A 17,673-nucleotide genomic window follows, 5' to 3' on the forward strand; every position below is an offset into this window, starting at 1 on the left:
CACACTACTCTCAATCCCCATCCCATCAGATTTCCCACTGACGTCAAGGGCATGTTTGCATGAAGATCCAAGATAGTATAAATAAAAATTAAACAAGAGCCATGTTCTGTTTACTGATAATGAAACCTATGTCATGTCCTGCTTCCGTTTCCTAGTATGAGAGTCACCCCTCCCCCCTTCTCAAAAATGAACTCAGGAACCAAGAATGACTGCAGGATGGAAGTCTCTTGGGTGGCTATGTATGATCTTATTATTCCCTCTATCAATCCATATCAAAGCTAATATTTTACTACCATAATACACTGCTTAAGCAGCAGATATGAATGTAATCATGTAGATTTATTTATTAGCCCAAACATTCTAGGTCAATGCTATCAGCAAAAAATAGTCCTATGAGTGAGAACTTTTCTGAGTTCATTAGCCTACTTTGTATGTCAGAAATAAAAGAATGCCGTAAAAGTAATTAGATTTGGCAGTCACTGTTTTAATATTGAAGGTTATTCCCATTCTCTATAGAGACTGAAGGAAATTCTGGTACATCTATTTAATTGAAGGTAGAGATGCTCTCTAAAGATGGCACAAGCAAGTTATTAAGAAACTATAATAGGAAAATATTTTTTGTGAAATTGAGGTGGACTAACTTGGCACTTTTATTACTAATATCCTGCTGCAGTAAGTGATCGAATACACTTGTGGCCATACCATTTATTGCTGTGCCCTCTATCCAGCAAAGGCCAAATACATGTTTATTTACTTTATATATGAGCTAAATATGCTACTCACCCTTATTTGTAAATTCTCATTAACACAGAGGGTCAACCAATGTTTTACAGGCATCAACCATGGACCTGTAATAGCTGGAGTAATTGGAGCTCAGAAACCACAGTATGACATCTGGGGCAACACAGTGAATGTGGCTAGCAGGATGGACAGCACTGGTGTCTTAGATAAAATACAGGTATCTTTTTTCATGTTACTATCTGAATGATTTACTCCTTCAGAAACAGATCATCATGTTGATAGATGAAATAAATCAATGAATTGTTCTTAGTGATGAACCAGGCAGATTGACAATATTGTGGGGGCAGTCTCTAGGCATCTGCAGCCCAAAAGGGTCACATAGAATGTGGGCCAGCAGTCCTAGATGCACAGTACAGGAAGATCAGTCCCTGAAAAGGGAAAGTATAGATTTAAAAGACATTTAGTCACTCAGGAAAAGCAGCAGAAGCAAAATGACTGTTGGTGTTCTAGAGCAACAAGGTGGGGGAGGTAATGTCTTTTATTGGACTGACTTGTGTTGGTGAGAGAGACAAGCTTTCGAGCCACACAGAGCTCTTCTTCAGTTCTGGGAAAGGTACTCGGAGTATCACGGCTAAGAATAAGGTGGAACAGATGGTTTAGCATAAGTAGGTAGCACATATTCTAAGGGGTCATGCAAGGTAGGGTGGCCCATTAACACCTCTGCAGTCACAGGACAAAAAGAGGGGGTTAGTGGGTTACAGATTGTTGTAATAAGCCATAACCAGTGTCTCTGTTCAGTCCATGGGCTCTACATGAATGATACACAACTCTTGAAAATCTGAAATACTTTTTGGAGTACCATATGGTAGATTAGACAAATTTTGTTTTTAGTGCTAATTGTGCATCTGCAGGCCCTGTGTCTTCAAACCTAAGCACATAAGGTAAAATGCCTAAAACAGGTGTTAAGCACCTAAATAACAGATTATTTGATGACTCACATATGGAACTCTGCACTGACTCAATGTAAGTGCTCAAGATCGAAAAATGAGCCTCCAGTATTTAGGTGCCTTTTAAAGATCTTCCAAGCCTCATGACAAAAGCATTGAAAGCATCCAGGCTGGCTTCTGTCCTAGATGCTAAAGAGATTAGATTCTCTCTTTTTGTGCTCATCATTTTAAAAAAAATATTATATGTTTCAGGTTACAGAAGAGACGAACAACGTCTTACAAACGCTGGGGTATATGTGCACCTGCAGAGGAATAATAAATGTAAAAGGAAAAGGAGAACTGAAAACATATTTTGTACATACTGAAATGACAAGGTCCCTTTCACAAGGGAATGTGGCATCTTGAGAATATTTTTAGGTGTCAACAATACCGTATTTTCAGGAAAGTATCACACACTTCTTAATTCCATTTTGGCCCTTAACTTCAATGTGCGTGTTATTTTCCGGTATTATGGAACTGTTATTTTAGTATGGCTGCAGAATGGTCCGGTGATCCAGTGGTAAGCACCTCGCTATTCTCATATTCCAGGGCAGTTGTGTTGTGTGCTATAGGACTGGAAGACTGTACTGCAACTTGCACTGTTACTTCAAGACAAGAAAGAAAAAACAAAGATTGCTAAAGAGACTAAAATGCAGAGGCTGATACCAAAGGGACTAAGATGATGTTAGTGATAAACAAAAACAATCTTAAGGCAATAAAGCTAGGGGTGCATAATATTTTCTGGTGCATGATGTTTCCTGGAAGATACGGTAGCTCCCCAATAGCATCCACTAGTCTGACATTAAAATATAGAGTATTTGTAAATAAAGTTGATTCTGTCCCTCCATATACAATTTGGATACATTCACCAGTTGTGTCTCATAGCCAGTGACATGTTGGGGGCACCTGGTTGGCATTCTTTCCTGGAGACAGTCCTAACAACAAAGGAGCAGTTTTGTACAAACATGTCAGCTGTTTTAATGCCATTGTCTTTTGTAAGGTTAATTCATTAAAAGTTTGTATGTACTTTGTCTTACACTTTGTCTCTCAGTTTTGCTTCTTTCCACATGGTTCCTCTTCCTTTAATAATCGCACCTTCTTTCAGCAATTGTTGATGTGACAAATTAGCACCAGCTAGGATAGTTACAACCAAAGCTCCCGCTACAGTCTAAGTCATTAATGTCAGATGCCCTTGTTACTTTAAAAAAATAAAAACAACACACACACACACACCCCCAAGAAAGTCTCACCAGTATTATCAGTCCTCACCAGCCCAGGAGATCTAGCCTCTTTCTAAACTCTGGTTCCCATTGCTGTGACAGGAGTATTGCCTCAACTGGATGAGCACCAGGGGAATATAACAGCCAGTGTCAGCCCTAGAATTCCTACTGCTCCACACAAAGCTAAAATTATAGTGCTTTGTGCAATACACAGGATGGGCTAATTTTTTAAAATCTGAATGCCTTTTGCACATTGCTGCCTATGCTGTCCCTTGTTGGTATGCTCTGAAAGCCCCTCAACCTCGCAGGTGTCCTTCAAGCTATAGGCATAATTGTCAGTGGAGATCTCTTAATTGATCCCTATTAGGTTGAAGTGCACCAAATGTGCTGTAAGTCTCAGCTGAGCTCCTTGAGGGACAGTGAAAACTATTCAATTTTACAGACTACACCTAGCTTTTGAAGTCAACCTGCCATGCTGTATTCCTTCAGAAAACAAATTGCATTGTACATGTAACACCAAGAGGGACTCTATATCTACCTATGTATTGATAGCACGCAAAAGAGCTGTTGATTAATATTTAATAATGGAAAAACACTTAACAGTTTAATTGAGGAAGTTAATGGGGTCAGATCACTATTGTGGCCTTACTGCTTTCTTTCTCCAGTGAGAGTCAATATCTTAATATTAAAACTACCAACATTAGAAGCAAGAAGATTGATAGAATTTATAAAACTAAATTAACTGGACATCAGTTGGCCTTTTTTTCCTTCTTATACTGTTTTCAAAGTTTATGTAATTCTTTACATGTCTCAAAACAAAAGCTGTAAAGATAGCATTTTTTTAAAAGTTACAGTCACAGTTATTCTGTCCCTGATTTATAATAACCCAGTAACTGAAAACAATGAAAAAAGTGTATACAGAAATAAATTCATTTAAAACCTCCAAGGAATAAATTATAAGGAAAGAATGACAGTTTATGAAATCCTCCAAAAAAAGTATAAATTAACACTGAATTCATTAAAATCAATATAATAATCAAATTAAAATGCACTAAAATTAAGACTTTGACTTCTTTTGAGGTGAACAAATATATATTGGCCTAAGGAAGCCAAAATTTAGATGAGTGGACAATACATCTTGATGTTTATTGAAACAAAATTATATATTCTGAATATTTTCAGAAGCAAGCTCTCCCTCAATTATGGCCATGAATTAAATTATAGTAGTTTTTATTTAGACTGTCATTTTAAATGCTAGATGAAGTTAATGGGCCAGCAAATGCTGTAGTTCACTTCTTATGGGTCTGGAGCACAGGACTGGCAGATGACCTTCGGATTTAATGAGGTTTAACCCATTATAGATTGTAAAGCAGATAGTTTGAGATCCATGAGGTTCTCTGATACTGTGCTCCTGATCACAGTACAACATAAACTTAGCTAGCAAGACATCCTAACGTGAAAGGTACTGTAAGTGCATAGTATTTATTATGGTGAGCCAGAAAAGAATCAGAGTCTGGCACATGCAAACTGGTTGGCTCAGATACAGTCATAATGCATTATTAGCATATGTGATCCAGTTGAAGACATTTGAACTGTCACTAGTATTGTTGATCTTTGAGGAGGAGTTACACAATAGAAACTTACTGGCTCCCACACATGACTTTTCTGATAGTTGCTACAGCAGAAGCAAATCCTCTGGCTGTGCTGCAGTTGGTGCTAAGGGAAAGACATAATTGCAATCATAATAGGAGCAATGCAGAGACAGTGCATAGACACAGCCTTCAACCATCAACATGCATACAAACAAACGGAAAATTTTGAAAATATCAAAATATAGCTGCAGAAAAACATAGGCACAGTCATGACGTGGGCACAAAGGGCATTGTGCCCCGCTGGCTGCAACTGATTGCAGCCCAGCTGCAACTGACTGTACCCAGCACAGCATGTTTTGTTGAGCCAATTATGAGAAGGCGCCCAAGAGAGACAATATTGTTATACATGTGAAAATTAAGATCCAGACTAGAACCACAACAGCGGTTGAAGGAAGTTCCCTGATATTTTCTTCTATTCATATGAAGTGTCTGGTATCACTTACCCTGTCCAAGGGACAGTTGCTGGTCCCTGACACAAGGAGGAGATGTTCCTCATAGCCGAGTGCCGAATTTGGGGTGCAAACATAAGGAAATCTGAATAATAAAATCAGCTGTCCCATGCTGAGTATCAGAGCTGAGGAAAAATGGTATGCCATGAAGATGGAATCCACACTGGAAAAAACATCTCTAAGAGTAACTTGGGAGTTACAACATAACCATAAATTTGATAAGTTGTCCTGTAAAAAAAAAGTTACATGATGTCCTTAATGTGTCTGTCCATTACTTAGCGAATTAAGAGAAATGTTTTCCATCTGAATCAAAGATTTCCCAAATAGTTCCATTGGCAACAAGAAATAATTCCCCAGATTCTACCCAGAGGAAGCCATTGGTCATTTATCTCTAAGATTTCCTCTGAATGTCTCCCATCTTCCTATTATCAGAGGGGTAGCTGTGTTAGTCTGGATCTGTAAAAAGCTACAAAGATTCCTGTTACAAGACCAACAGATGTATTGGAGCATAAGCTTTCATGGGTGAATACTCACTTCGTCAGATGCATCTGATGCAAAGTATTCACCCATGAAAGCTTATGCTCCAATACATTTGTTAGTCTATAAGGTGCCACAGGACTCTGTCACTTTTTACATCTTCCTATTGTAAATATTCTCGAGGAAGGATATCTTGTTCATACATAATATTATATAATCTCTAGGCTTTGACTATGCTCTAACCTTGTGTGTGTGTCATTACAGTCATGTAGACAGTATTTCCTGCCAATGACAGGTCAAAGCAATCACTTCAAACACATTTTTGATTAAATTCCTTTATGCCAGATATGAATTATTATATACTTGTGGAAATTACAGTATCTGTCACTTTTAGTCTGTCAGTTCAAGGTTAGGCTTTTCATATATAGTCTCACACATTTTGGGAACTTGTAGCATATCTAGCACTCAATTTGCAGAATAAAAATACTCCAAGTAAAAAGCTGCTCTTATTCTTTTTCAAAAAGTCACATAAAGTTTAGTGTTTCACTACTCTATTACTGTGTAACATTTGAAAAGGCTTGAATGTGACTGAGTCAATGAAACAACAGATGAGTATGTCTATATTCTGAGAGTTTATTGTACCAATTTAGCTATCGGTGCACAAACCAATGTAAGTCTGTGTAACCTATAGTGTGGAGGCTGTTATCTCGATATAAAAATGTTTATAGTGGTAAAATCTATTCTGGTAAATTTCTAAACCAATATAATTAAGTGGTACAAAAACTGTGTGTTGACCCTGCTTAATATCCACATGCTATTCTGACATTTTGGCGTTGCACACAAATGTTTGCTATGATCAAGCCAAATCATGTCCCAGAAAAAAAGAAAGCAGAGTTACACTGAAATTCATCACTTGCCTGTTATTAAGGCAGTAGAATTTATACCATCATCATTAGAGTGGATCAAAAGACCTGGGTGAAGGATGTGCACCAGGAGTAGTGGGAAGTCCTGCTGCTTGCCTAGAGCTCTGTTCTGGGTACAGGCCCCAAATGGGACAACGTATCAGGGGCTTACTTATTGTTTAGTGTGCTAGACTCATTATTACCCTCCTGGCAGTGCCCTCCTTCACACTGGTGGAGCCAGTTTGGTATGAATAGAGAGAAAAAAACCCACTTTGTAGATATTTGTCATTTTACTTGTTAACTACGAAATTAGATAGTAATACAGAGTACAAGTAATTAATATTATTTAAATACTATTTCCAGAGACAGACAGGGTCTTATACTTTATAAAGATCACCTTGCATCCCATTTTTGTTATCTTTGCTTCATGCATTGTAAAGTATTTAAATAAAAGACATCAGTGCATCTGCTTTTTCCACTGATGTACAGCTACAACCTTCTCACTAAAGAAAAACAAACAGCTATGCAAATTTGGAAGACAATACATTTAAAAGTTTCCATCTTATTTTGTATTCAGAGCCTTATGTCACAACGCTCAAGTAAATATGTCAACAAACTGTTTCATATACCGTGAGATTTACTGTTAAAGTAGGTGTTTATCTTTTCCTCTGAAAAGCAATTTGTCTTTCACATGTTGCCTAAAAACATCACAAAGTCTATAGATTTATTTGTTGTTTATTTAGAAAGACATTTAATTTCACATTTACTTTCAGCATTTCTCCCCCTACTTTTCACCTTGGTCCCAGTCTTTCAACTTACTGTGCACTGGTCTGCCCACAAACAGTCAATTGCAGAATTGAAGCTCTAGTGTTTTCATTACTAGCCCCACAAGAGAGGCGTTTGACAAACCTGTTCATGTGTAATGGAACAAACTTGTTTCTAAAAAATTTTGAAAAAGGAGTACTTAAACCTTAAATAGCCCAGTAAATTTTCATAGTGAAAAGCTGCCCTTCCACCTTGTCTCTAAAATTATTTGAGAGAACATTAGAAAAAAGTGTGTTCACAAACCTGAAATCTGCCTTTTTATCTTCAAAGTACTTTGTAAACACAGTAGTTAATTATTCTTCTTCGAGTGATTGCTCATATCCATTTCAGTTAGGTGTGCGCACCGCACGTGCACGTTCGTCGGAAGATTTTTACCCTAGCAACTCCGGTGGGTCGGCAGGCCGCTATGGTGCCTGATATATACCCCTGCTGGCCTGCCCGCTCCTCAGTTCCTTCTTACCACCTTGTCGGTCGTTGGAACTGTGGAGCGCGGCAGAGCTGTCCTCCACGTACCTAGCTTCTCCTTGTTCACTCGTTGTATATAGTTATCGTTAGTGTATAGAGTAATTAGTTCATAGTTGTCAATTAGTTATTGTATATAGTTTAGCGGGTTCAGGCTCTAGCCCTTCCCCACACCCGGTGCCCGGGCTCATGCCCAGTTCGCCGGGATTCAAGCCGTGCTCGGCCTGCAAAAAGCCGATGCCCACGAACGATCCCCACGACGCCTGCCTAAAGTGCCTGGGGGAATCGCACATATCTGAGAAGTGCCGCATTTGTAAGGCCTTCAAGCCGCGGACCAAGAAGTAGAGAGACCATCGTTTAAAGACTCTCCTTATGGCCAAGTGGAAGCGTTTCACCTGCTGGTGCGCGGAACGGAATTTCCTTCCCACCGAGGTCCCCAATGCTAATATCTTAGACTACATCTGGTCCCTCAAGCAACAGGGCCTAGCAATATCATCTCTCCAGGTTCACCTGGCGGCCATCTCCACCTTTCACCCAGGCGGGGATGGCCGCTCAGTGTTCTCTCACCCTATGGTGAGTAGATTCCTTCAGGGCTTGGAGCGTCTCTACCCCCAGGTTCGCCGTCCTGCCCCTACCTGGGACCTTAACCTGGTTCTGACCCGGTTCATGTCTCCTCCATTTCAACCATTAGCGACTTGCTCCCTTCTCTACCTCTCATGGAAAACTGCTTTCCTGGTGGCCATCACATCAGCAAGATGGGTCTTGGAGCTTCGGGCCCTCACGGAAGATCCCCCATATACTGTGTTCCACAGGGACAATGTGTAGCTGAGACCGCACCCAGCCTTTCTCCCCAAGGTGGTATCGGTTTTCCATGTTAACCAGGAGATCTTCCTACCTGTCTTCTTCCCAAAATCCCATTCGACTAGCAGGGAGCAGCAGCTACATTCACTGGACGTCCGTAGGGCGCTCGCCTTTTACATAGAGCGAACTAAGCCATTCCGCAAAAAACCCCAACTCTTTGTTGTGGTGGCGGAACGTGTCAAAGGGTTACCCGTCTCCTCGCAGAGGATTTCCTCGTGGGTAACGTCCTGCATCCGCGCCTGTTATGAATTGGCGCACGCCCCCCCGGGCCACGTGACTGCGCACTCCACCACGGCTCAAGCCTCAACGGCTGCTTTTCTTGCTCACATGCCCATTCAGGAAATCTGCCGGGCAGCAACCTGGTCTTCTGTCCATATCTTGGCTTCCCACTACGCCCTGGTTCAGCAATCTAGGGATGACACAGCCTTCGGCTCTGCCGTGTTGCACTCTGCGACATCTCTCTCCGACCCCACCGCCTAGGTAAAGCTTGGGAATCACCTAACTGGAATGGATATGAGCAATCACTCGAAGAAGAAAAGACGGTTACTCACCTTTGTAACTGTTGTTCTTCGAGATGTGTTGCTCATATCCATTCCACAGCTGCCCTCCTTCCCCACTGTCGGAGTAGCCGGCAAGAAGGAACTGAGGAGCGGGCGGGCCGGCAGGGGTATATATCAGGCGCCATAGCGGCGCCACTCCAGAGGGCGACCTGCCGACCCACCGGAGTTGCTATGGTAAAAATCTTCCGACGAACATGCACATGCAGCGCGCACACCTAACTGGAATGGATATGAGCAACACATCTCGAAGAACAACAGTTACAAAGGTGAGTAACCATCTTTTGTGTCATGTCAAATGGTAAATAACACAGTAAGTCCAAAGTCCACGTATCTTGTTAATGTCAAAGGTTCCCATGTTTTTAGTGGAACAATAGAACCATTCCCTCCAGAAGGATCTAGGAGACTGGCAGCTGACACGTGGTGTAGGACACCTTTTTTGCTGACATCTTGAGTAGCTGCCTGAAAAAGGGATACAGCGGTGGGAGGTGGGAATTTGAAAAGTCTCTAGCACCAAGCAATGGTGTTTTTAGTATTGTCACACTGTCTGGAGTGGCTCATGACCATGAATGCCAACCTCAGGGCAGACTATCAAAAGCAGGGCAGACACCCCAAACTGATGGTAAGATCTATAATTAGATTTCACCAACCAGGGTGCCCAGATAGCAACTGTGAAAAAGCAGGACAGGGTGTGGGGTGTAACAGGCACCTATATAAGAAAAAGTCCCCAAAATGGGACTGTCCCTATAAAAACGGGGCATCTGGTCACCCTATCACCAACCCACACCAAATGTGTATTTCCAAAGTACTACAATAGTCTTATAATGGAGTCACTGGCGGTCCCCTTAGACACTCCAGTCTATTTTGCCACCCAGGCAAGCAGGACCATGTGATAAGTGGTCACTTACACATAAATCACAATATTCCAGGTTTCTCCCAGTTCCAAGAGACCAACCACTCACCTAGATCAATTTGCAGTCTAGATCTCACAAAGACAAGGCTGGTAGCCAATTCTCCAGTAAACTAGCTAAAGGTTTATTAGCTAAGAAAGAGGAATGAGAGTTATAGAGAGGTTAAAGCAGGTTAAATATATATGCAGGTGAGTCACCATCTATAATTTCAAATGGTAGCAGAGATGTAGTAATCTGCCAGTTTCCCAAAAGTTTCTCAGGGCTACCCAGAATAACATTAGGAATCTCTGTCTTCTTGTTCAGTTATTCTGCCCTGTTAGAATCCAAACAATCCAGAGATGAAGGATCTTTCCCTGAGTCAATAGTTCAAGATTCTTCTCACAGAAAACAAGCTGATAGGGTCACCTCTTTTGTAGGCTCTTTCTTTGATTAGTGGAGAGAGGAGCACATTTAGATTCTTTGATCTCTGATCTGCACACACTAAGACCACTTGGCTTCAAATGTACAAGATTTAGCACTTTACTGTTAAGTTCTTCATTTGCATTACACAAGGCTTTTTCCACATTTGATGGGCTATTTAGTTACAGGTGTTTGCAATGTAGCTGTTTGCTATTACATTATAACAAGATACAGATAAGTGAAAACAATGCATGTAACAACATCCCATTAGTTTTCATAAAGTATAAACACCAGGTACACTCTTTTACATTTAACAATCACTTTGATCTATATTAATATACAAGTGAATTAGCCTGACTTCCAACTATGTATTTGTAAGTATTCAATGAGGCTGGGGCTTTGGCATGAGCTAGCGCCTGGTCTACCAATGTCACAAGTACGACCTGAGCTATTGCATATTTTAGGGTGGATGATAGAGTCCCCTCATGAAAAAAGAACATGACGGTCAATCAGTAGGCATCTCAGGTACACTCCATTGACTTTTACTGTCTAGGAATGGCAAGGGTCAGAGTTACTTATAGGGGACCTGATTGCCAGTAGAGCTGCCATGGAGGCCCAAATTCTTGGCAGAATGAGGAGTTTCCATTCCTACTCTCTGCTTGGTTTTGGTGACCCAAGAGGCCATGTTAGATGTGACTTAATTTCTCACCGCATGAGGTTCTGGAGCTGAGTGGATACAGTTCAGATTCACTGAAGGGCTAATTTAGGTAAAATGCTCTGGAAGAGGTTGTGCAGAGGAAGCTGCCACTACTCACTTTTAGGTGCAGTTAAGTACCCTTCCTGAAGCTGATCAGCTCCAATGGCCAGTCAGTAGGGGGTGAGCCAACTACGGTCTCACGTTCTCTCTGCCACCCCTCATCCTTGCCTCCATCAGTGCACATGAAGCCAGGCATAAGCTGGCTTTAAGCAATTTATATTACATCCTTAGATGACACAGTGAGCTCATAGTTCAATAATACGTTGATGACTAGAACTGGGTCAGTACCTCAAGGTTTTCCCATAAATGTTTGCCAAAATAAAAAATTTGTTTCTGCAGTGTCTGCTTGGTATGTGTTTGCTTTCTGCAGATATTATAGCAAATGAATATAGTAGCAGGAGCGTTCACAAAAAGAGTTTTAAGCAAACAAAGTATTAGTGCATTAAAAAACGTGTATTGTGGTGGAGCAGTTAGAATTGCTGCACTCACAGCATACCTGAACAAACCCACAAAAGCAAGGCAATGAAAACAGTACATAATTGTATTCCACCATTCACCAGCATGGACCTTACCTTTACCACCATTATCATACAGCACAACCTAAACTCTCCACATTTTTTTTTGATCCTAGCTGTTGCAGATATCTGGTGTAGTAGATGGTTGTGTTGTTTGGGGAAGTTTGGATGGTTGTGGGCAGAAGGGTGGTCGTGCACAGTAGTTGTAATGGTAAGGGAGGTGATTGTGGGGTGAAGATAGTATATACTGCTAGGAGGTTTAACTTTTCATTTCCTTGCGTTCGTGGGTTTGTCACACATAGTGTGTGTATAGCAACCCTGACAGATTCCCAGTGGAATTTTTGTATGTTAGTTTCCTACTTTTTTTTAAATGCTTAATTGGAGGTGGAAGTTAAAGGGGAAGAGGAGCAGCAACCTGTGATGGGTAGAAATGGGATGGAAGAATATTTTATCAATCAGCAACTGCACATGAACCCTTCTCTGCTGTGGGATAAAAATCTTACAAAAACAGTTCTTGACTAGACCTGGTCAAAAATATTACCAAGGGAACATTTTTCTATTACAAAATGTCAATTTGTCAAAATCAAAATGTTCTACATGAACACATCAATTTCAATAACATTTCATTAAAAAAAATCAAAACAAAGCATTCTGGTAAGGTTGACCTTATTGAATGGAACATTCTGATTTTGTTTGCAAAATGCTGTTTTGAAATTTATTTTATATTATTGGGCCATTTACAATACAAATTACCAAACAGAATACCCATTACAAATAGCAAGTTAGAATACCAATTAAGCAAATCAAGTACCAGTTGCCAAATCAGTTAGAATTCTATCTACTAAGTAGAATACCAATCACTAAGTTATTTTTAAATTATAATGTAATATAAAAGAAAGTATTATGCCCTGTTTTTAAAACATAAAATCAAATACAAATAAAATATTTTTAAAATGAGGAAATCAAAACAGACCATTTCAGTTTTGATTGACCTTGAACAAATATTTTTAGACGTTTTGTTTTGTGGGAAATAAACTTTGTTTTGATTTTGAATGATTTCCCCCTCTCCCAAAAAATGTCAAGATTTTTTGCAGAATGGAAATTCTAATTTTTGACCAGCTGACAGAGAAGGCTTGCTGTGCGCTGCCCAGCCCCATCTGTCAAGCTTGTGTGCGCTTGGTCCTCTCCCCCACAACCAATCAGATTTGTGTGTGCTTAGCCCCAATCAACCAATATGGCTTTTTGTACATTGGTCTCCCAATAATCAAATTTGTGTGCTCAACATCTATGACTTCAGATATAACATGACCAACGCTTTAAAGTGACCCTAAGTCCAACATTTTGCAAAGTACTTGTTACCAGGTCTCCTTAGGGTCAGGGGCGGCTCTAGCTTTTGTGCTGCTCCAAGCACGGCAGGCAGGCTGCCTTCAGTGGCTTGCCTGTGGGAGGTCGGCCGGTCCCGCGGCTTCAGTGTACCCACCGCCAAATTGCCGCCGAATCCACGGGACCAGCATGACTGCCACCATCAAAGGGACCGGCAAGGCACCCCCTGTGGCTTGCTGCCCCAGGCACACACTTGCTGCCCCAGGCACACAGCCTGGGGCAGCCACTGCTCAAGGGTCACCTCTCTGCCAAAGTTGTGCACATGGAGAAGGATTTCTAAAAGCTATCTGTCAATGAAAAGTAGGACTACCAAAGAATAGAAAACCCAGCCAGAGATTAAATTCAAACCTTTTCTAATAAAAATGTATGAAAAGAAACCAGACAAAAGTGACATAGAAAATTCAATGGGCATCTAAACTAACATTGTCTGAAATTTTACACCTATTAGCTACCTACTTAGACAGAAAACAGGAATTTATGACCCATTTTAGAATGTAACCCTAACTATGGCACCTCCATAATAGTCTCAGAAAGTGAAATTTTGAGTCTGTGAACATGATTGTCTGTGAAGTGAGTTTGTGGGACAGCAAGCAGTCCAAAGTAACAAAAAGGTTCAGATGCTAACTAAACACAAATTTGCAATCTACACACCAAGAATCAGTCATAGAAATTATTTGTCGAATCCTTTGGAACAACAAATACATTCCAGAAAATTCTAAAAATGGTTTGTGGATAATTTATGAACAGAACAGAGATGAAATTTCTCAAAATTTCCTATACAATATTTGTTCACTCTTACTGCTGATAGTCTACTGTTCTCATGTCATCTAGAGGTTCTCTAATGTTTCCTTCTTATTTCGAACACATACATTATGCCATCACCCAGCTGCCCACCGGTCTAGAGGAAATATGCACCTGTAGGAAAAAATGGCTCGAGTTTAAACTGAGTAAAATAGAGGTTATGTTGGTAGCAAGGGAAAGTCATCTTAAAAAACAAGTCAGTCTTCCCAGCTCTTCACCTGAATGACCGGTTGCAGCATTTGCTACTGAAGGACTTGACTGAGTATCAGGAGTGCCTGGACATCTGATAGATCCTGAGGCCAGAAATCAAGGACATGATTTCTATAGAGGTTGAATTCCTATATCCCTAATCTGACAAGCAGACTAGCTATTTGCCATCAGTGCCAGTACTATTACTTCTTTATGCCCGCTTGGTTAACTTCTGGTAGCGAGATCAGAGCTCTTACGATTCCCATCAGTGTCAGTTCTCTTGTTCTTTTCTGCACTTTTAATGCTACTATTTGCTTAACAAGTTCCTCTCTAGTTCCTTTACTGATTAACTGCTGAATTGTGTCCTTGATGTTGTACTCTACAGAACAGTTATTCTAATCTGTGAGCTCCCTTTCTGACAAGATACAAATCATTATATTTAAAAAAGCAAAAAGCACAACAGCAGAAACTTTGGAAGATAAGACTACTTGTCAGATCAATCTGGCACTTTGTTCTATGGGATCATATTCTCCATTGCCTTGCCCCTTGTGTTGTTATTTATATCTCTATAAAATTAATGCAAAGTGGTTGTAAACTGCTACTAAGTCAGAAGTTCAATTTTTGGGTGCCCAATTTGAGCTTTAAAGGCTCACTTTCTAAGTATCGGGTGCCTTTAGATGTCTCATTTTGGAAACCCCAAATATCTAGTCACTTTTAAAAATCTTGCCTTCAGAGCTCAGGAGCATTTGAATTTGGAGTTCTGGTGTTTGAAATAAAATAACGCTTTCCTGTTGCCCTCTCACTTTCTCCCTATTTTCACGGCCAGTTAAAACAAAACAAAAAAGGCACCACTCTTTTAGATAGTCTAGCTACCTCTAGTGCTGCTTCCAAACTGACTTACATTCTTTCTAAGGGACTTCAAATGAGGGCTGTAAGACAAAACTGTAACAGGCACCCATCAATGCTTTTGACAGTCTGTCTGTCAGATCTGCTGAGACAACAAGCAAAGTGATCTAGGTGTGAGCCCAAGAAGAGAACTGAGAGAGAAAAAATTGAATTTGACTTCTGGGTTCCGGCAAGTGACAAGAATGCTTTAAAAGAGCTTTTGTACTTTGTCTATGATAATTGTTGAATTATGGTGCAATTCATCAAAGTGCACTTATTTCACATTTCAATCATTTGTCAGACATTTTGTTTTGAACTCCACTGGTCAGCATTTATGGTCCATATGCCCCTCTGGTCTCAGTCCACCAAGGATGGGAGCCTGTGAAAGCTGTCACTTTGGAGTCTGGCTCTTTAGCACAATCTGTAAACATTCATGTTTTTAGCTATGGAGGTTGAGTCCCTGGTGTTTGCCAACAACATGGCAGCCAACACACTTCCAAGCAGCCCATGTTGGCATGTTTGAAGGCTGAGAGGTATGTGTCATACTGGCAAGGAAGGAGGACCCAGAGGCAGGAGGAGTGTAATTAGGCAAATCTGCTGGAGTGATACAAACATGTGCACCTCACTGCTGCAGCTGCTCCTGGTTGTATCCAATTCCAGCAGCCTATGAGAGATTAGGGAGCATTTTGCAAAATGATTTTATTGCACAATACATACCTCAGCTCCATCAAACTTGCATTCTACCGGCAAAGCATCCATTTATCTATAATTGCTTTACTCTCTGTAAGTTACAATAGCTCAACCAACTTTAATGAAAAAATATTAATTGTTGATTGAGACTTTACATGCCAGATTTCAGTCCCAATTCCTAATTTTATAATTTATGAAACACTAGGTTATTGATCATGAAAAAGCATTATATGTACTCATAAAGGTTTTTAGCAATAGTGTGTGTGTTTGTGGAGGCACTTGTGTGTCAGCAGCCATGTGTCATGTAAAGCCACTGCATACATTGCAACTACTGGCTTCATGAGAGCAACATTTGCTAGTGTGAGTATCAGGGTTCTTCCTCTCCCCCCCATTTTCTGGATATTATCTATTGTGCCTACTGCATTAACAATCACAGAGTGTAGCTTTAGCATTTAGAATCATAGAATATTAGGGTTAGAAGGGACCTCAGGAGGTCATCTAGTCCAACCCGCTGCGCAAAGCAGGACCAATCCCCAGACAGATTTTTGCCCCAGATCCCTAAATGCACCCTCTCATGGATTGAGCTCACAATCCTGGGTTTAGCAGGCCAATGCTCAAACTACTGAGCTATCCTTTTGTTGATGCATGCAACAGAAATATCTGAAATAAATACATACAAGGAAGAGATCATGGGACTGCGAGGCAGTAGGAAAAAAGTGAGAGGCAGACAATGTATTTTAGCACACGAGCACATCATATAGTTTGGAAACTACAGGATCTCTTCAACTAGTTTGAATCCCCTATTATAATATTTTTTTTAAAAATGGAGGAAAGAAACAACACTGAACTTCATGTTTATATCCTATTGGTTGTATCAATCTATTTTCACTGCAAGTCTGTTACTATTGTTTACCTTGGTCCTGAACATTACAGAATGGTGAAAGAATGCAAAATGTACAGATGTCAAGTTGTTAGCTACACCTCCTTCTGAACCACTCTTTCTGCCAAGTAAGGAGAATCAAACACAAGTTAGAGAGTAAAGAAGATAGGGCCAGATTCTCATATCTAATAGGACGCTTTGCTCTCACAGGGTAAAGGGGATTTAAACATGGGTGTAAATGGAACTTTCACTCCCTTTATGACCTTTTAAGAACTCGTTCTACTGCTCTGGTTCTGTATTGTAACTAATATGGACCAAATGCATTGCAGAGTTCCTCAGAGAGGAGGATCAGTTACTGAGGAACAGGGAGGGGAAGATGCAGGAGCATCCATTATTCAAGGTCACATACATATGCAGAAAGAAAAGAACGGATTGGTGCCATCTCATCCAAAGCTGCAGATGCTCAGTCTTCACTAGGGAACATTAGTGGTTGGAACATTAAATCCAAATGAAAGCATGATCCAGTCCTATATCAGAATCAGAAACACTGACCTCCTGAGCAGTGCAACAGCTCAACCCACAACTGAACTCTATGGCCAAGACCAGCAGTATCACCCCAATGCACCGGTCACTGGGGTGAACAATTAAAAACCAACAAGCTAGCACCACAGATCCCTGCATAGAACTACCACGCTAGCAAACAGCCTCCCCACAGTGAAAGATGCACCGCAGCCTCTGGCCAAATACAGAATCGGTAAAGTGGGAGCCACTCAGCACGGTCCAAACCCAGAGCAGGGTGACTGTCAGCCCACCTGACAGGCCAGATTGAGACACGGGCTCGTTCTATTCCCATGTCCAATATCTGAGCGTGTGAGAGCAATTTCAGCGCATTACCTGAGAGGCTGAAACACTTTCTGCCAAAAGTGCACCTAACCCGAGAGCTAGAGGGAGCTAGGAGAGGGAGTCCCGCTGCGGCGCCACCTGGGCTGTGGGGACAAATGAAGACATGGGGGAAAACCTCCCGCACCTGCGAGCTCTTTAGTGGGCACAACTTACGTACCTCTGGAGATTCCCTTTGATGCCAACGCGCCTACAGCTTATTATGTGGCTAACGGCGCCACTCATTTCCCG

The 17,673-nt window shown here is 41.0% G+C and overlaps 1 protein-coding gene and 1 long non-coding RNA gene across 4 annotated transcripts in view; one reads left to right on the plus strand and one right to left on the minus strand.

Moving 5' to 3' along the window:
* ADCY2 (adenylate cyclase 2) overlaps window positions 1-2,745 on the plus strand; it is a 459,805-nt gene extending 457,060 nt beyond the window's left edge. For all 3 annotated transcript variants that reach the window (XM_030551678.1, XM_030551679.1, XM_030551680.1), the window contains 2 exons: window positions 834-958; window positions 1,941-2,745. In XM_030551678.1, the coding sequence (XP_030407538.1) occupies window positions 834-958; window positions 1,941-2,093 (278 nt within the window). In that variant the 3' untranslated portion in view covers window positions 2,094-2,745. The remainder of the gene's footprint in view (window positions 1-833; window positions 959-1,940) is intronic.
* LOC115646150 overlaps window positions 1-17,673 on the minus strand; it is a 38,740-nt gene extending 21,067 nt beyond the window's left edge. The window contains exon 1 of the long non-coding RNA XR_003998954.1: window positions 17,603-17,673. This is a non-coding gene — a long non-coding RNA (uncharacterized LOC115646150). The remainder of the gene's footprint in view (window positions 1-17,602) is intronic.

The sequence above is a fragment of the Gopherus evgoodei genome, chromosome 2 (genome assembly GCF_007399415.2).
Source record: "Gopherus evgoodei ecotype Sinaloan lineage chromosome 2, rGopEvg1_v1.p, whole genome shotgun sequence".
Classification (NCBI taxonomy): domain Eukaryota; kingdom Metazoa; phylum Chordata; order Testudines; family Testudinidae; genus Gopherus; species Gopherus evgoodei.